A 20,842-nucleotide genomic window follows, 5' to 3' on the forward strand; every position below is an offset into this window, starting at 1 on the left:
GATATCTCAGAGAGATGTATCTATCTCTGTGAATCGTCATTCATCAGTCTGTAGATTCGCTTATTAGTTTCCCATGAATAGATACTGTATCGGTCCCATGTGGCTCAGTTGTTAGAGCATGGTGTTTGCAACGCCAGGGTTGTGGGTTCGATTCCCACGGGGGACCAGTACGGATAAAAATGTTTTATGAAATGTATGCATTCACTACTGTAAGTCGCTCTGGATATGAGCATCTGCTAAATGACTAAAATGTATCATCTGTATAAAGAAAAGTTATTTGTAATTTGCCCCAATTCTCAGAAGAACTCTTCTAGCTAATCATCTTGTCTTCTATTTTTCTCACCCACAAGAAGTTGTCTTGTCATCTTGGCTCGTCTCCTATCTCTTTGGATTATCTCATCTGTTTATTTTAAGTGGCCTTTGTCTGATATCAGTGAGTGTCAACATTAGGCTTAAGTCATGTTTAGGTTGTGTCAGATCACCTTTCTGCTACGTACAAAGACACGACACAAACCAGTGCAAAGACACGACACAAACCAGTGCAACCAGAATCCAGCTCTGATTGTAAGAACAATGCTCACAGCCCTGGAAATGCCCTTCATATTTTCACATACACTGCTGTCATGAAGGTTACATATGAAGCAGTCTGAGGTCAACTACCATACACTGCTGTCATGAAGGTTACATATGAAGCAGTCTGAGGTCAACTACCATACACTGCTGTCATGAAGGTTACATATGAAGCTGAGGTCAACTACCAGTTCAGTGTAATATGTGGTAGTATAATAGTTATTAGCTGATCTGTGATCAGTTTTGCATTTCAACTGTTAACAATTACAGTAAGTTCAGAATCAGGTGAAGTAATATTTAGGGGCAACCTTTCCCTGGGTGTGCAGTAGAGTACCAACACATGCAGTGCTATATCGACTAGATGTTTATTTATTTAACTAGGCAAGTCAGTAAAGAACAAATTCTTATTTAACAATGACGGCCTACCCCAGACAACGCTGGGCCAAGTGTTCACCACCCTATGGGACTCCCAATCACGGCCGGATGTGATAAAGCCTGGACTCAAACCAGGGACTGTAGTGACACCGCTTTCACAGAGATACAGTGCCTTAGACCACTGCGCCACTCGGGAGCCCAAACTATATCAGATAAATCTGACAAGACAGATTAATTTCTTTTTTGATCAAATGTTTATTTAACTTCATTTATAGTGACATATGGGTACAAAGAAAATATGGAGGAGACACTTTAACCCTCCGCCCTGCCCCCCCCCAACCTCCTTCACTCAAGACATATTTATAAAGTAGATATATAGACTTCTTAAATGACTTTTAAAGGTCTCCTCTAGACACTCGTCAAAAAAACGGCAGATGTTTCAATGATCTAAAGAGATAAAACATGTTTATATGCCATATACTGGCACTATAACTGTCCAGGTGAAAAGCAGAAAGACTGGCGGGAGACCTTGAGCTGTATTTTCAGACAGTACATTGGTAACGTTGTAACGAGAGAGAGGAGGGAGAATAGCGAGTCCATTTCTCCTGGCGTTTATTCCTTATTGATATGCATTGCTTTCCAGGATATCTGTCCTTGCTGCTCTTCGCCAGCCTCCTCTAATATGAATCCCATTACCATCCAATGAGTGTCCATCAGGTATATGGAGGGAAGAGAGGGTAGAGAGAGGGTGATGGGGGATGGGTTTCTGGCTCTACCACACACGCACACCAGTGGGGGCTGCTGAGGGGAGGACGGCTCATAATAATGGGTGGAACGGAGCAAATGGAATGGCATCTAGCACATGGAAACCATGTGTTTGATGTGTTTGATACCGTTCCACCAATTCCGCTCCAGCCACGAGTCCGTCCTCCCCAATTAAGGTGCCACCAACCTCCTGTGATGCATTCAAGGACAAGGACATGCATTCAGTGGCACACATGAATGGGTACGCGCACACAAACAAAATAGCGCGTCACAGATTTATTGATGATTTACAAATATGCAAATATATTGGCTGGACAGTTGGTTCCTTATTGAAATTATTACTCTTTATTACAATAACTAATGCTGTAACACTTGGATACTGACAAGTATGAGGACCTAACAGAGATTGAGGGACCAAATTCACTCCTATATCAATATTTGTATCAAATCAAGCACAATATACACATTTAAAAAATATACATGCGAGTAAAAAAAATATCTTCCACATATTTACAATGAAAGTTACTGCAAAATACTGATTATCTGCCACATAGAGCTGAGCATAACATTTATACATCGATGTGACGAGAATTTGTAGATTCAGATTGCATATCAACAACACCACTATCATTGGAGGAAAAACATATTCAACCAATGAAAGACAGTGTACCATCAACAGGAATGACATGCTTTGGAAGTAATGACAGTAATTGTGAAATACTGTTTCTCAAAGAAAATCATGGAAAACAAAACATCACAAGACAGTCACTGTATATAACAACCCAACTGAAATTTGGACTCTATCTCAGAAATTACCTTCCCTAATCCCTCTTGAATTCTAAACAGCTTTAGCATTGCGTGATGCACATGAACCAAAGCAAAGCAGTGTACCAGCAGTTCTCAGTTATCTCATGCATAAAACAATAGGCAGGGTTTCGTAATTAGAGTCGGGAGTTTGTGAGCGAGAGAGACAGAGAGAGACAAAGAGAGAGACAGAGAGAGAATGAGAGAGAGTGAAAGAGAGAGAGAGACAGAGAGAGAGAGAGAGAGAGAGAGAGAGAGGGACAGAGAGAGAGTGAAAGAGAGACAGAGAGATAGATCCACATGCAGTCTGTGTACTACAACCAGAAGGGACAGAGCAGAGGAGAGGAGACACTAGCTAGTCTTTAGCATAAACATTTGTTGAGCCATCATATCTATCATGGGACTGGGTTAGAGCCATCATATCTATCATGGGACTGGGTTAGAGCCATCATATCTATCATGGGACTGGGTTAAAGCCATCATATCTATCATGGGACTGGGTTAGAGCCATCATATCTATCATGGGACTGGGTTAGAGCCATCATATCTATCATGGGACTGGGTTAAAGCCATCATATCTATCATGGGACTGGGTTAGAGCCATCATATCTATCATGGGACTGGGTTAGAGCCATCATATCTATCATGGGACTGGGTTAAAGCCATCATATCTATCATGGGACTGGGTTAAAGCCATCATATCTATCATGGGACTGGGTTAGAGCCATCATATCTATCATGGGATTGGGTTAAAGCCATCATATCTATCATGGGACTGGGTTAAAGCCATCATATCTATCATGGGACTGGGTTAAAGCCATCATATCTATCATGGGACTGGGTTAAAGCCATCATATCTATCATGGGACTGGGTTAAAAGCCATCATATCTATCATGGGATTGGGTTAAAGCCATCATATCTATCATGGGACTGGGTTAAAGCCATCATATCTATCATGGGACTGGGTTAAAGCCATCATATCTATCATGGGACTGGGTTAAAGCCATCATATCTATCATGGGACTGGGTTAAAGCCATCATATCTATCATGGGACTGGGTTAAAGCCATCATATCTATCATGGGACTGGGTTAAAGCCATCATATCTATCATGGGACTGGGTTAGAGCCATCATATCTATCATGGGACTGGGTTAAAGCCATCATATCTATCATGGGACTGGGTTAAAGCCATCATATCTATCATGGGACTGGGTTAGAGCCATCATATCTATCATGGGACTGGGTTAGAGCCATCATATCTATCATGGGACTGGGTTAGAGCCATCATATCTATCATGGGACTGGGTTAGAGCCATCATATCTATCATGGGACTGGGTTAGAGCCATCATATCTATCATGGGATTGGGTTAAAGCCATCATATCTATCATGGGACTGGGTTAGTTGGCCGTTGGAATAAGGATATATACCATCTGGTATGGCTTTACTGTGGGCATGGAATATGTGTTTATGTTGTAAAGGGGAGGGACTGTAGGATCTATAGAGGTCAAGTTCTGATATTGTTGTCTGGGTGTCAGAACATGGCTACCGACACCTGCTTTCAGCAATAGTTTTAGCATTTTTACTCCACAGGAGGCTGCTGAAGGTAGGACAGCTCATAATAATGGCTGGAACGGAGCGAATGGAATGGCGTCAAACGCATGGAAACCAAGTGTCTGATGTATTTGATACCATTCCACTCATTCTGCTCCAGCCATTACCCCGAGCCCGTCCTCCTCAATTAAGGTGTCACCAACCTCCTGTGTTTTACTCCTTCCTCTCTCACTGATTCCCTCTCTCACTGCATGACAGCTGAATACAAAAGACAATAAAACAATCACATAAAAAGTGTATATGAACTTGAAACAAAGACTAAAAGGCACAGTACTGAGTTGAGGGCGTTCCAAAAAGCTTTCATTATTAGGCCGACCACAATCAGGATCCGTGTAGTTTCTCCATAGAGTCTATACCACAGCACATTTGAGGGTGGACTGCGCAGATTTTAATATGTTACGTTCTAAAAAGGTTTAACTTGTGCATTTATTGTTACTTGTCTTTTGTTTATGCTGAAATGGAAAATAAATTCAGCATTTCCTGTTTTTTGCAGTCACCTTGGTGGAGGTGTTGCTTCCTTGTTGTCAATGTGGTCGGTTGATGACGTTGCTTTGACATTGACATGAATAGAAGAAGCCTACAGTGCTGCTGGGTCACAGAATGTCCTTCCCTGCGCTGGGGAAATGTCCTTTGTCACCGGCAGTACAGCAAGAGGACGGTTGGGAGAGAGAATTGACTGACTCCATGACTCTTTAGGGACTAGCCTAGAGGAGACAGACAGACAGGGAGAGGTCATGTGACTACGTACAGTACAGTACATGTTCATACAATCAATAGAATAACATCCTTCATTGGAAGGAGTGACGTGATGTTTTAACATTCGTTTGGTTGTCACACCAGACCCTCTGACCTACAGTATGTAACTCACAAGCCAAATGTCCTTGGGAAGGAATGAGAATGATGTCATTCCACAATCAGATACAATAATAGCTGGCATGTTGATCCTCTAGTCTACACCAAACTGTCAATAAATCCCCCATTGGAAACAACAGATATTTACAGTTGATTTTTATGTTGTTACAGTAGGTCTACAATAGGGCATGCTGTCTACAGTAGTGGAGGCTGGTGGGAGGAGCTATAGGAGGACGGGCTCATTGTAATGGCTGGAATGGAATACATGGAACGGAGTCAAAAATGTGGTTTCCATATGTTTGATGTGTTTTATACCGTTCCATTTATTACATTCCAGCCATTACAATGAGCCCGTCCTCCAAATAGCTCCTCCCACCAGCCTCCACTGGTCTACAGTAGGCCTGCCCTACACAGTTAACTGAGAGTAGTCTATGACCCTCCACCCTTATGGCACGCTGCAAACCAACAGAACTCTGGGGGAAAAAAGCTGTGTGTGAATGACGTGAGCTCACAGCTAGTCTAATGGACCTTGACCCTCCCAGCCTTTCTGAGAGAGAGAACAAGGGGCCATCCCTACGCCCTGTTGCGCCACACTTCCATGCATGCCTGTGGTAATCGCTAACAGATGTCAGGACTCTTCCTGCTTCAGAGGGTTAGAAGGTTACGATGGGTACGGAGGAGGACTAGGGGACAGAGTTCAGCAGTCACTGTGTGTGTGCCTTCATTATGTGTTCAGTCATGGTATGTTGTTGTGTGTGTGTGTGTGTGTGTGTGTGTGTGTGTGTGTGTGTGTGTGTGTGTGTGTGTGTGTGTGTGTGTGTGTGTGTGTGTGTGTCAGAGAGATAATAGAAGCATGTGTGGGAGTATGTGAGACTCTGTCTCGCTCTGTATCTGTATTTGTGTGTGTATGTGTGTGTATGTGTGTGTATGTGTGTGTGTGTGTGTGTGCGTGGCCACCACGTATCAAAACAAACTATGCAGGGGGAACAGAAATTACTGTTGTGGTGGGCCGGGCGACTGCAGGCTGACTTCGGTCGTCAGTTGAGCAGTGTTTCCTCCGACAAATTGGTGCAGCTGGCTTCCGGGTTAGGCGGGCGGTTGTTAAGAAGTGCGGTTTGGCGGATCATGTTTCGGAGGACGCATGACTCGACCTTTGCCTCTCCCGAGCCTGTTATGGAGTTGCAGCGATGAGACAAGATAGTAATTGGATCGCAATTGGATATCATGAAATTGGGGAGAAAAACAGAGTAAAATACAACCACCCCCCAAAAAAAACACAAATGACTGTCGATAAATTGGGCTCCCAAGTGGCGCAGCGGTCTAAGACACAGCGTCTCAGTGCAAGAAAGGTCACTGCAATCCCTGGTTCGAATCCAGGCTATATTACATCTGGCTGTGATTGAGAGTCCCATAGGGCGGCGCACAATTGTCCCAGCGTTGTCTGGGTTTGGCCGTCATTGTAAATAAGAATTTGTTCTTAACTGATTTTCCTAGTTAAATAAAGGATAAATACCTCTGCATGATGAGTATGTACACTACCGTTCAAAAATTTGGGGTCACTTTTGAAATGTCCTTGTTTTTGAAAGAAAAGCACATTCTTTGTCCATCAAAATAACATCTAATTGATCAGAAATACAGTGTAGACATTGTTAATGTTGTAAATGACTATTGTAGCTGGAAACGGCAGATTTTTTATGGAATATCTGCATAGGTGTACAGAGGCCCATTATCAGCAACCATCACTCCTGTGTTCCAATGGCACGTTGTGTTAGTTTAACATTTTAAAAGGCTAATTGATCACTAGAAAACCCTTTTGCAATTATGTTAGCACAGCTAAAAACTGTTGTCTGATTAAAGAAGCAATAAAACTGGCCTTCTTTAGACTAGATGAGTATCTGGAGCATCAGCATTTGTGGGTTCGATTACAGGCTCAAAATGGCCAGAAACAAAGACCTTTCTTCTGAAACTTGTCAGTCTATTCTTGTTCTGAGAAATGAAGGCTATTCCATGCTAGAAATTGCCAAGAAACCAAAGATCTCGTACCACGCTGTGTACTATTCCCTTCACAGAACAGCGCAAACTGGCTCCAACCAGAATAGAAAGAGGAGTGGGAGGCCCCGGTGCACAACTGAGCAAGAAGACAAGTACATTAGAGTGCCTAGTTTGAGAAACAGACGCCTCACAAGTCCTCAACTGGCAGCTTAATTAATAGTACCTGCAGGTTGGTGGCACCTTAATTGGGGAGGACAGGCTCTTGGTAATGGCTAGAGCGCAATAAGTGGAATGGTATCAAATACATCAAACAAGGGGCAAAACTTTCAAATGGGGACAGAGGGGACATGTCCCCCCCACATTCTGAAATTGCATTTTTGTTCCCCCGAGTTTTATCATTGGAATGTGATACAAAACGGACGCCTCCGAGCGGTCAGGTAGGCTGTTTGGAGTGTTTATCCGACCGGATACACTTCTAAAACAAAAGTTGCACCACTGCATCAAACATGTTGTTTTCAAGCCTCCACTGACCAAGGCCTGTATTTATAAAGTGTCACAGAGTACGTGTGCTGATCTAGGATCAGGTCTCTCCATCCATGTCCATCTTATTAATTATGATCTAAAAGGCTAAACTGACCCTAGATCCTTTCTCTTAATCAAATGATAGACTGTTGAGTTTCATGTTACAGTAACCCACGTCAACAGCAGCAGGTCATGTTATTATGTCACCAGGACAACACATTATGTCATCACCAGGCTGTCTGTCCTCCTTCTCTGTTCCTGAGTTGCATTGATGGATGTGACTGACGCATTCACCAGTCACCACCTTGGACTCGATTCATTCCGTATTACAGATATTCAGCGTTAAAGCGTGATTGAAGTGTAAATCCAGATTGAATAGAGCCCATTATCTTATCCTGCAGCGTTGCTACATAAACAGCAAAGTACAGTAGAGTTGACTACTATAGTGTTAGTAAGTAACAGGTGTATGTTTACCATGATCTCATGTTAGATCCCTTGTCCAGAGTCCATTCGAACTCCACCTAAAAAAAACAAATTGACAACTCATGTGACGAATACAACATCCCTGTGTAAATCACAAACAATATGGACATTTACAGTCTACGAATAGCTTTCCTATCAGTATGTACTTAGATATTTAAAGTGCACGTTTGAACACTATCGTCACACTTGCAGTGGCTCAGTAATAAAGTATACAATGGCGCCCTCTATTGGAGAAAAGTTATACTCAACCAACCTGTTTTCACAGTAGCATTTATCAGGGAAATGCATGTGATTACATATGTCCACATTTCAATTACAAAACAGGAGTGAGTAGTCAACAGAGTTTACAACAGACAGATCTTCTTATTGTGGACCAAGAGTAGTCTAATGCTTGGAGAACAAGGACGGCCATTGCCAACTAACAGACAAGATATACAGCCTCAGCTCAGATTGTTCCACTTATACATTATTTTCAAAGACAATTATTAGTGGGCTGCTATACATTTTCTTTAGTTTTTTTTTAGATGACTCACCATCTTTATTCATCCACTGTTCCAGGTCTTCCATCTCCAGCTCCAACACAGAGGGGACATCATCCTCAAACATGGGCCTGGAAAACAGCCAACATAGTCAGCCCATCATATTAGTGTTTTGACGTTCGAAAATGACAAAATAAAGGGACTAAAACGAAGGGAGTGTAGAGGGGAAAAAATACAAACATCCACCGTTTTGAGGGGTTTCTCACACGATGTACTGGTCTCAAATTAAACTCCTTAGGAATATGCTGTTTTTCACTGATTTCCACCCAAAACTGTTCGTATTTGAATAAGCACTGTCCTTCCCTCCAATCGTTTGACATGATTTTCTACTCAAGGCCATTTGAGTGGTAGTGTTTCTGACTCTCACAGGAGGGCGCTCTCGTCACTGATTACAGTTTTCTGTCAATGCGCTGAAGCGTTCATGTGCAGTGTAAAGTTTTGACAGGAGATTGTTTTTTGATGGTTATTTCCTTTATGTTAGTCTGTCTCTTCCACTAAAGATACCTTAGTCATACCGTACATTCTCACATGGAGGCTGGTTACCAGGGACAGGGTGTCATATCATAGCAGGCTAATGTGTTCTCAGGCTAATGTGTAAACACTTAGATTCACACATGATACTTCTTGACTATATACTTTATGTCAGATATGAAAGACTGGTGCGTGTGTGTTTGTGTGAAACAACTTGTTGAGGAAAAGAGCACACGCGCACACACACACACACACACACACACACACACACACACACACACACACACACACACACACACACACACACACACACACACACACACACACACACACACACACACACACACACACACACACACACACACACGCCTTTCTTTCTAAACAGGAAATAACAAACAGAGGCGAGAAAGGGTGGGGTCAAAATCATACCAAGGGAAACGGATTTACTGCCATATACGAATTTAAGTGACTGCAACTTGAAATGTATAGAGAGCACAGTCAAGACAGCAGTAGCCTAGATACAGTGCATTCGGAAAGCATTCAGACCCCTTGACTTTTTCCACATTTTGTTATGTTACAGCCGTATTCTAAAATGGATTCAATTGTTTTGTCCCTTCATCAATCTACACACAATACCCCATAACGACAAAGCAAAAACAGTTTTTTAGACATCTTTGCAAATTTATAAAAAATATCACGTTTACATAAGTATTCTTGTAAGTATTCTTGCTTGTGTTATTGGCTTGTGTTATTGTTTACTCCATGTGTAACTGTGTTGTTGTCTGTGTCACACTGCTTGGCTTTATCTTGGCCAGGTCGCAGTTGTAAATGAGAACTTGTTCTCAACTAGCCTACCTGGTTAAATAAAGGTGAAATAAAATAAATAAAAAATTCAGACCCTTTACTCAGTACTTTGTTGAAACACCTTTGGCAGTGATTACAGCCTTGAGTCTTCTTGGGTATGACGCTACAAGCTTGGCACACCTGTATTTGGGGATTTTTAGGTCTCTCCAGAGATATTCGATCGGGTTCATGTCCGGGCTCTGGCTGGGCCACTCAAGGACATTCAGACTTGTCCCGAAGCCACTCCTGCGTTGTCTTGGCTGTGTGCTTAGGGTCATTGTCCTGTTGAAAGGTGAACCTTCGCCCCAGTCTGAGGTCCTGAGCACTCTGGAGCAGGTTTTCGTCAAGGATCTCTCTGTACTTTGCTCCGTTCATCTTTCCCTCAATCCTGACTAGTCTTCCAGTCCCTGCTGCTTAAAAACATCCCCACAGCATGATGCTGCCATCACCATACTTCACCGTAGGGATGGTGCCAGGTTTCCTCCAGACGTGACACTTGGCAATCAGGCCAAAGAGTTCAATCTTGGTTTCATCAGACCAGAGAATCCTTTTTATTATGGTCTGAGAATCCTATAGGTACTGTTTGGCAAACTCCAAATGGGTTATCATGTGCCTTTTACTGAGGAGTGGCTTCTGTCTGGCCACTCTACCATAAAGGACTGGTTGGTGGAGTGCTGCAGAGATGGATGTTCTTCTGGAAGGTTCTCCCATCTCCACAGAGGAACTATGGAGCTCTGTCAGAGTGACCATCGGGTTCTTGGTCACCTCCCTGACATTTGCCCTTCTCCCCTGATCGCTCAGTTTGGCCGGGCGGCCAGCTCTAGGAAGAGTCTTGATCCAAACCTCTTCCATTTAAGAATCTATTTAGTGTTTTTTTTAGGTTTACAGTTTTGGACCCTTGTGTACTAGGCAGTAAGTGAAACTCACTACACATTAGCACAGTTTACATTATTTATTTCTGCTGTGTTCTTGTGGACCTTCAATGCCTTTCCAAATCATGTCCAATCAATTGAATTTACCACAGGTGGACTCCAATCAAGTTGTAAAAACATCTCAAGGATGATCAACGGAAACAGGATGCACCTTAGCTCAATTTCGATGTCTCATAGCAAAGGGTCTATATACTTATGTAAATAAGGGATTGCTGTTTTTTGCTAAAATGTCTAAAAACCTGTTTTCACCTTGTCATTATGTGGTATTGTGTGTAGATTGATGAGGGAAATACACTTTAAAAATATATATATATTTTAGAATAAGGCTGTAATGTAACAAAATGTGGAATAAGTCAAGGGGTCTGAACACTTTCAGAATGCACTATATAACTCATAGAGCAGTGTTCAATACTTACATTGGAACGTTTTCTGTGTCATCGCTACCATGCAAATATTTATCCTCTTCTACATTATCTGGAATAGGAAACCATCATTATAGCCAACATCGTGCACCATCTAATAAAGTAATGTCAAAGTACATTAACAATATCCACTCATACATTGTATACTGTATTGTGGTTGAGTATACAACTGTAGGCCTACACACTATTCTAAATAAGTATGCACAAAGCTAAACATACCCCTACTCAGAGCAGTCTTTCACATGTCATAGTGTTGTAAAGTACCCATGCAATGAAAAGGACGACTGAATTGTACAGTACATCTAGTCATAAGCAGATCTGTCATGGTGTATGAGAATGGGGTCATGTCGCCTGTTGCTTCTCATCATGTGGACATATTTCCAGCTATAGCACAGTTCTCACGACTTACCAGAATTGCTCTTTTCTTTCCGATTCCATCTGCGGTTGATTATGACTACGCCCACTACCATGGCGATGATCACGACCCCCAGCACAACAGGAACCAGGATGAAGGTGAGACTCAGACTGTCCTCCAGTGGTGCTTCAGAGGATTTGAGAGTATCCTCTTCTGGAAGAGGAACCATCATGGTGGGAAACTGATCATGTTGCTACAGATGTAATACCAGCTTGTCTGTAATGTTTCTGCAGTTATTTTCACCATCTCAATAATCGTTTCTAACACACGGTTTTCTTTAACACTACATCAGTATTGTTGTTTGTGTTCAATCAATCAAATCAATCAAGTTTATTTTATAAAGCCCCTTTTACATCAGCAGTTGTCACAAATTGCTGATGTACTGATGTAATATACCTTCTAAATTGACACCTGGACTGTATCCAGAACCAGATTCAGCTTCAGTCTCATATCCCTCTGAAATGACATAAAATGAAATGAAAAACCAGAGGGCCTTTTTGTTGTTGTCATGCAAGGCTCTGATGGAAATCAGGTAATGGAATTGTGTTATGGAGACAGGTGTAATCTCACCTGAAGGACTCTCAGATGATAGGTATGAGTCTGGTGTAGGGGTAGCATCACTTGCAGTTGGGATCACTGGGAACATTGAGAAAAGTATCAACACAAGCACATCTAATGCCAAACCCGTTGGAAATGGACAGTTATGAGCTATTGCCACCAGGTTGTTTTGGAGGAGTTTGCACATGGGGGAAGCAGATAACAGCTAAAGCTCACCTGAGAACCCCGCATCATTTTCTGTTTGTGTTTCTTCAACAGTATTTGTGTCCTCATCACCCTGGCAGAACACTGCAATGAATGAAAGAGTCAATGGTTAAGCAACATAGGGCCAGGAGTTTTTCATTATAACACGACCTGACCTCAAGCCTACTGTATAACGAGAGCCAAGAGTTTTCCCGGGTAATTTGGCCAGGAAAAAAATCATCACCCTAGTTTTATGCAATTTAGAATATTTGGGATTCATAAAAAACCCACGAAAGACTCCACTATGTGCAAACTACACTGAGTCAGATAGTATGATAGTGTTTCCCAGAAAAAGGAGCTTAAACAGTCATCAGATCTTTGGATGTGAATGAGTTTGGGCCTGTCAGTAGTGTACTTGGTTGAGAGCTGTGACCTTAATTATGTTTAACAAAATGGGCCTATGTATCTTACACTCTTCCAAAAAAGGGTTCCAAAGGGGTACTTCAGCTGTCCCCATAGGCTAACCCTTTTTGGTTACAGGTAGTACCCCTTTGGGCTCCATGTAGAACCCTCTGTAGCTGGAACCAAAAGTGTTCTACCTGGAACCAAAAAGGGTTCTTCAAAGGGTTCTCCTATGGGGACAGCCTAATAACCCTTTTAGGACCTAGATAGCACCTTTCTTTGTGTAGGTTAACCCCGGACATTCCAAGAACCATCACAGACACATCTTACTGTAAATGTTTGGGCGTGTACAGTGTAATTCAAAATGAACGTGTTGAGGAGACATGGACAGGGCATTAAAAACCCTTCCAAATAAACATATCCCTTGGTTACCAGCCAGTATTTACAGTGAAAAAGGCAAGGCACATATACTGGCAGTAGACTCTATGACTCTTTAAACTAAAAAGAAGTATCACACAGATGGAGATAACATACACCACAGAGGGAACAAACTGCCATTAGGCCTAGGTAATGCCATTAGGCCTAGGTAATGCCATTAGGCCTAGGTAATGCCATTAGGCCTAGGTAATGCCATTAGGCCTAGGTAATGCCATTAGGCCTAGGTAATGCCATTGCGAAAATGTTTCTGTTAACGCTTTTCCTACTAACAAAACACAATGTTCTCGTTCTTTTGGTGAAGATGGGTCTTTTGAAATAAAACAGGAACATCAATGTTTCACTGTGTTTATAGCTGATTCTTATCATTGGTAACTAACTACCTGTTGCAAGAAGGGATGTGAACGCAGCCTCTTTCACAACTGAAAGGTAACAGAAATGTACATAGACAATAACATCTGTTTGAATAGAAGTGAACAAGCTCTCGGAGAGCTATTCAAATATTCAATTGTGAAGCAACTCAAAGGCACATGTAACCATACAGCAACGGTTACTCAGGAACAGTGTGTAAGACCTACTGGATAGAATACCATGTCGTCAAAAGGCCTAGAACTTTCACTATCTCTTCATAAAACGTGTCCACACATATTTCAGCAGCCACCACCCGCAAATGTAAACCACATTTCAGCATACTATTACATTCTCAGGCAAACTGAAAAAAAAGAGGAGAACAGAGAGACACCAGAAAACAGACAGGTAATGAAAGTGAGTGAATGTAGGAGAGTAGAGAAAGCCATGAAAGCTCTATGTTTCCAATGAGCAGTAAGGGCAAATGATCTTTCCAATCCACAGTCCACACCTACCAGTCCCAGCCAGGCAGGCTGTCACAGCCAGCAGCAACATGATCGACGATAGGGTCATTTCCCTGTGGCCTCTCCTCCCTCTCGTCCTTGTGTTACCATGGACAGGAGCAGCAGCAGACATAGTGACATTGTGTGGTGGTGGTGCCCATTTCCTTCTGCCTACTAATGTCTGTCACGGCATCCTACTTCCTGATTCAGGGCTGCTTTTGACTCACCTAGAGACTCACCGAGAGGAGGAGGAGAGAGAGAATGAGAGAGAGGGCGAGGGGGGAGAGAGAGAGAAATAGGGAGGGAGGGAGGGAAGCGAGAGAGAGAGAGAAAAAAAAAAATAGAGAGGGAGAGAGAGAAACCTAAGGAGTACACAGCCACATAGCTACACACACCCAGCTGGATCACTCTTGCGGATGTGATGCAATTAACTGTGTGCTTGTAGCCACAAGCCTGGCAGCGCCTCTGCTCTCTGCTGAAGCAAATACTTCCCAGTTAAGGTATTCAAGCAATCGGGGCATACCAAAGAGAAGGCAAGAGCACAGCAAACTTACTAAATGGAGGAAAGGAAAATGTTTTGCTTAGTTACATTCAGTAAGGAGCAGCTGGTGGTTGTTCTCTGTTACACTGGTCTCCTGAAGGACCAGGTAAGCTTCTGTTTGGATTTGAATTCAAACCGCTTACAGGGTCAGAATTGAGCTCTGAAAGTACTATCTATGGATATGTCGTTATACCTCATTAACCTTCCCCCATACCCTTATCCACCTATCCCATAAAGCATAGCCCCGGCCATGACAAGTTTAGACATGATGTCACAGGTGAATGATTTTTCTGAGTTGAAACATGTTCAGAGTTGAGACTATAAACACAGAAGCTTCCAACCGATACGGACTTTTAAAGAAATGTTGGCCGGCAAATAAAAAGTAACAGTACACACCAATGCAAATGAGGGTTTGGCGATACATAGTTAGGGTTATCCACTGTACTTAAATAGTTTTTTTACAATTATTATTTTATACATGTGTATTGATGATGCAATGTATTATAGACATGTACCATGTTTGACCATGATTGTTTTTAGTGTCTCAAAACTCAGTTGGAGTGTTCCACAATGTGTTTCAGTATTGTGTATTATTGTATCATCGTGGAGTGACACTTTAATACATTTTTCTAACTCTAAGTCTAGTTGTGATTCATGGATGATGCAATTCAGGAAAATCACAGAGACATAATCCACCAGTCAATATAGGCTTTGGTAGATGAATATATTTCCTCTTTCTATCAATACTGAAGGCTTTTAAACATATTTATGTGTTCACCAGCTGTGTCTAGTCTGACAAGAGAACTAGGAGGCCAGCATGCCAGAGGATTTAATACAACATATATCTTCTATGGTCCATTAGCGCCCCCATGTGGTAAAGTGTAATATGAGTTCATGAGAATACAAAAGACGGCACTGTGCTCCCATTCGACCTCAAATAGAGTCATCTCTTCTACCTCTAACTCTAGTGGAGTTGCAAGTCTGTGACCACTCAATTATATTATTTCCACAATAATGAACTAAGCCGTTGGTGATCCCAGTTGGCCTGTTTAGAGATAACCTTGAAGGAACTTTAATTAGCATACATTGTCTGTATAAGATTATGACCGCAGTTAGAGTTCAGAGCGCTGAGGAGATTAATATTGAACGTTTCCATGGTTTTAATTAATTAGGCTAAACAGAAAATGCTTTCGCTCTAAAAGGCAGTGAGTGTGGAGATGAAATGCTTGTTCACAGCAAGCGTTACACAGAAACATAGTGGAGTCAGCCTTAACCTCTATGGGATTGGTGTGTGTGTGTCGTCCCCCCCCGGGATGGTTGAGTTAACGTAGGCTAATGTGAGTAGCATGAGGTTGTAAGTAACAAAAACATTTCCCAGGACATAGACATATCTGATATGGGCAGAAAGCTTAAATTCTTGCTAATCTAACTACACTGTCCAATTTACAGTAGCTATTACAGTGAAAGAATACCATGCTACTGTTTGAGGAGAGTGCACAATTATGAACTTGAACATGTATTAAATAAACCAATTAGGCACATTTGGGCAGTCTTGATACAACATCTTGAACAGATATGCAATGGTTCATTGGATCAGTCTAAAACACATACATTGCTGCCATCTAGTGGCCAAAATCTAAATTGCATTTCAAGATGATGGTACAAAATAAAAACCAAAAAACGCATGTTTTTTCTTTGTATTATCTTTTACCAGATCTAATGTGTTATGTTCTTCTACATTAATTTCACATTTCCACAAAATTCTATGTGTTTCCTTTTAAATGGTATCAAGAATGTGCATATCCTTGCTTCAGGTCCTTAGCTACAGACAGTTAGATTTGGGTATGTCATTTTAGGTAAAATTTTTAAAAAAGGGTCAGATCCTTAGTCAGCCTTGAAGGGATGTGCTATGATTTAGTGAATTGTATTGTGTCTACATTTTTGAGGAATATCAACCATTACTACTAGGCGGGCGTCAAGTAGCTTAGTGGTTAGCAGGTTTTGAGAGGCGAGCTAGAGATTTGACAGTTCGAATCCCGGGTCAGACGTGAAAAATCTGTCGGGAAGTGAGCTAGCGTACCGGAAGATTGCTGGTATCAAATGATGCCATTGTCTTCCGTTGTGCTATTGAGAAATCCACAACAACATGGGTGCTCAGTGTGGCAGCCCGCTGCTCCAACCTGTAGGCCTATACGTGTCTTTCGGAGGGGTTGGGATAAAGCAGAAGTCACATTTTAGAGTGAATCAAGCAGATTCAGGGTCTCTAGTCACTTTGTTTTCATGTATTTATTGATGTTTAATGACCATCCCTCTCTGTTAAAATAGATGTGGTCAGAGGCTGCCAAAGTGGATGACGTTATTCCTTTCCGTTTCCATGGAGACGTCAATATCTACAGCTATGCAAATTAATCGTATCAGCAGTGAATGGGAGGATTTTATAACCATGGCTACTACCTAAGTCAACAAGCAAATTATTTTCATGACAAAACTGTTATGAAGAAGCAAAGCCGCTACTGCTAATAATCAAATTAAACCTTTAACATGCATCCCTCCCCCCCTCATAAAATATATGATCAAGTGGTGCATAAGCACCAAGCATAATAAGTGAATTCAAGGAAGGGAGGAAGAAGGCAATTTTAAGTATTCAAACAGGACCTACATTCCATTGGTTGCAGTGGGATAGATTGTCCACCGGAGGGCAGTCCAGCCCACCGTCCTGTTGGTCGTACTTAGAGCGCTGCAGCCTCTTATCAGTCAATTAAACCACTAACCTTTCCTGTCTCTCAACAGAGAGGGAACAACACACTGGAGAAATAAAAGTGACCAATAAATCTAAGACTTAATAATGCATTCAGCACAACTTTTTACCTCAACACATCTCTCACTGCAATACAATATCGATCCTTAAAGAAAAAATCGCTGCTCCTTCCTGCTAAAGGGACAGAAAATAAGGCAAAAGAATAGAACAATATCTCACTTCTAAAGAGGGAAAGCTAATTTACTCCCCAGACTCAGCATAATAGCCTATGCAGGGATGTAATGGTTGGTCCTGTGGCTCAGTTGGTAGAGCATGGTGTTTGCAACGCCAGCATGGTGTGTGCAACGCCAGGGTTGTGGGTTCGATTCCCACGGGGGGCCAGTACAAAAAAAAAATTAAAAATATAAAAAATGCATGAAATGAAATGTATGCATTCACTACTGTAAGTCGCTCTGGATAAGAGCGTCTGCTAAATGACTAAAATGTAAATGTAAAAAATGTCCTGACAGGCGGGTCGTAGAGGGTCATAGGTTTCTGTTTTTCTTTCCTCCGTCATCCCTCCAGCATCCCTCCGTCATCCCTCCGTCACTATCAGAGCAGGCTAGTGGAAGGAGCTATAGCAGGACGGGGTCATTGTATTGGCTGGAATGGAATCAATGGCACGGAGTCAAACATGGTTTCCATATGTTTGATACCGTTCCATTAATTCCATTCCTGCCGGTACAATGAGACTGTCCTCCTATAGCTCCTCCCACTAGCCTCCTCTGTTCACCACCCCTCCTTCAGTGAACTTCATCACTCCTTCCTTCCATGGTTGAGTTCCCTTAGTCACTCTGTAAAGCTCACATGGCAACATGCCATATTAATGCAGGAGTTATTGTACTGAGTCTCATACCTTCATATCATGATATTAAAAATGTATCCACAGGGGACTCCACTGAGATTGCTATAAAGGCAACCGTTCCTTAATCATTGTTATATGTGAATATCTCCAGGGAGAATTGGGGAATAGGCAGTTGGCATTATGAATTCCTCAATGGATTATTGGGTTGCAGACAGTTGATGACTGACTGGGTGTTTTTTGCTGACTTCCATTTCACCCAAACACATCCATTATTAGTGACTACAGAGCGTAGTTATCCTTTTAATAGCCCCATGCTCTGTGAGGCTGTTGATAATGACGGAGGAAGGAGAGGTTTGCAGTGACAGAGAGGACCGCTGCTTTGTTCCTGCTGGTTGTGATGAGGCGGCATGGGAGGGACAGACAGGGAGTCAGAGAGAGAGAGGCCCACAGAGAGAGAGAGAGAGGGGGAAGAGAGAGTGAGAGAGAGACAGAGAGAAAAAGAAAGAAAGAAAAAGAGAGGGAGAGAGAGAGAGACAAACCAATATCTGTTGTTTGTCAGCCAGAGATACTGTGCTCTCTGTCTTTTTATCTTCTCTTTTCTTCTTTCTTTCTTTCTCTCTCTAACTTTTTTCTCTTCTATTCTCTTCTCTCTCTCTCGTTACTTTACTGACCTAGCCTCTTTCTCCTTGTAGACTCCAGAGGTTAGAGAATATAGCCTGGTAATGTGTTACGTGTATCGTAATTATCACAAACCAGTGCATGCAGGTAATGAGGGACATTTTGAATGGCTTCATTAGGATCAATAATGTATGACATATTAAACATTGTTATGGACTTTCCATCAGCTATAATAGATTAGTGGATTTCCACTGCTCTCTTTTGCATTGGAATTCCCCATTAGTCTTGAGGGAGCTTCCCATCTGTACAGTCACTTCCTCCATCAGAGATTTCTTATGCATTTATTCCTAGGACGTGGATCAGTAGGGGCGTATTCATTAATGGACACCGTAGCAACCCCTTTTTTTTTCTCCAACAAAAACAAGAGTTTCTATTGAACAAATTCAGGTAGATCCCTCCCCATGCTGTCCCGTTTGGTTCCTGGTGAATACATCCCAGGCTTCTCCAGTCCTCTGAGGGTTATTAGGACTAGAAGAGGTTAGTAGTGAATTAATAGGAATGGGAACATTACTTTAGCAGGAGAGAGTGTTCACAAATGTCCTTGCCTGCTGACATCTGAATAAACCAACATTAGCCCAAGCAACATAATCATCATTCTGCCCGGATACAGCCCGGATATAGTATACGAATTAGATGGAGCGGCTAATAGCAATGTCGTGACATTACAAGGGCTCTTGGATGCTTTAATGCAGTGTGATGAGGAGGGTTTATCAAATGCTCTCAGGCTAACATTGGTTGGGGAAATGCTTTCCATGAAACCAGGGGGGAAAGCCAAGGCAGGGAGAAAGTCACTTCATGTAATAGAAGGGGATGCCTCTCTATGGTTTATAAAGCAGCTGATGTCACAAAGTGCTATACAGAAACCCAGCCTAAAACCCAAAATAGCAAGCAATCCACTGTCTCACTACGGTTCCCTTTGTTGGGAGAACTTCCTGAACATGTGAGATTTGGCTTCTACTTATATAATGGCAAATAAAAGAGTTGACTATGAGTGAATTGAACTGAGTAGTTTTTGGTAAAGGACGAAGGGGTATATTTTAGTAGATTTTGAATTCAGCTGTAATTTTTATGTACATGTGCATGCACAATATTTTATACAATTGTATCTCATTTTCTTGAGCGTGCAATTTAGCTCAGTATTTGTATTATTTCTTTTATAGTATTTTTTTATCATCTTTATCAAGGGTGCCAATGATTTTGGAGGTGACTACATTTAAGACCTGTAGTTCTTTGCCGATGAATAATATTATGCTTCTGTCGCTCAGAGCTTAAGTTGAACAATTGAGGAAAGTCATATAATATAACACTGATGTCATGACGCTACATTGTATGACTGTTTAAAACCATAGAACTACAGAAGCTCAAATATTCATCAGTATAGATAGCAAATATGTTATCGAAATACTGTTGTTGATAGAAGTTGGGGTATCTGAAGATACAATTCAAACTCATCCCTTCATAGACTCAGCAACACAACAGAAGGTCACACATATTGTCAAATGGGACAAGTCAGGCTATCGATTTCACATTAGGCCTCTAACCTTTCTGGTCCAACCTGGCACAAAACAACACTTTCATACACTTCACTACAGAGTTATGAATCAAGAAAAATAAGAAACCTCCGAAAATGTCAACAAAACTTCAAATTGATGTCGGTGTTGTCTTTTTTTACGATATAAAACTCTTATAAAAGGCACAGATCTGGGGAACGGTACCAAAAAAATCTCTGCAGCATTGAAGGTCCCCAAGAACACAGAAACCTCAATCATTCTTAAATGGAAGAGGTTTGGAACCAAGACTCTTCCTAGAGCTGGCTGCCCGGCCAAACTGAACAATCGGGGGAGAAGGGCCTTGCTCAGGGAGGTGACCAAGAGCCCAATGGTCACTCTGACAGAGCTCCAGAGTTCCTCTGCGAACATGGGAGAAGCTTCCAGAAGGACAACCATCTCTGCAGCACTCCACCAATCAGGCATTTATGGTAGAGTGGCCAGA

At 42.0% G+C, this 20,842-nt stretch overlaps 1 protein-coding gene across 3 annotated transcripts; it reads right to left on the reverse strand.

Moving 5' to 3' along the window:
• Positions 1 to 1,971: 1,971 nt before the first annotated feature.
• On the reverse strand, positions 1,972 to 14,388 carry LOC106602392 (transmembrane protein 154). 3 transcript variants are annotated; one of them, XM_014194997.2, is made up of 9 exons: positions 14,042 to 14,370; positions 12,375 to 12,446; positions 12,171 to 12,236; positions 11,997 to 12,056; positions 11,595 to 11,750; positions 11,180 to 11,237; positions 8,512 to 8,588; positions 7,970 to 8,016; positions 1,972 to 4,833 (listed from the first exon to the last, which is right to left on the reverse strand). In XM_014194997.2, the coding sequence occupies exons 1-8, from the start codon at positions 14,160 to 14,162 to the stop codon at positions 7,982 to 7,984; spliced, it is 645 nt and encodes a 214-aa protein (XP_014050472.1). In that variant the 5' UTR covers positions 14,163 to 14,370; the 3' UTR covers positions 1,972 to 4,833; positions 7,970 to 7,981. The 3 variants fall into 3 exon arrangements, with proteins under 3 accessions (XP_014050472.1, XP_014050471.1, XP_045572564.1); XM_014194996.2 differs by having other exon boundaries at positions 11,595 to 11,753; positions 14,042 to 14,364; XM_045716608.1 differs by having other exon boundaries at positions 11,595 to 11,753; positions 11,997 to 12,236; positions 14,042 to 14,388.
• Positions 14,389 to 20,842: the final 6,454 nt, after the last annotated feature.

The sequence above is a fragment of the Salmo salar genome, chromosome ssa04, assembly GCF_905237065.1.
Source record: "Salmo salar chromosome ssa04, Ssal_v3.1, whole genome shotgun sequence".
NCBI lineage: Eukaryota > Metazoa > Chordata > Actinopteri > Salmoniformes > Salmonidae > Salmo > Salmo salar.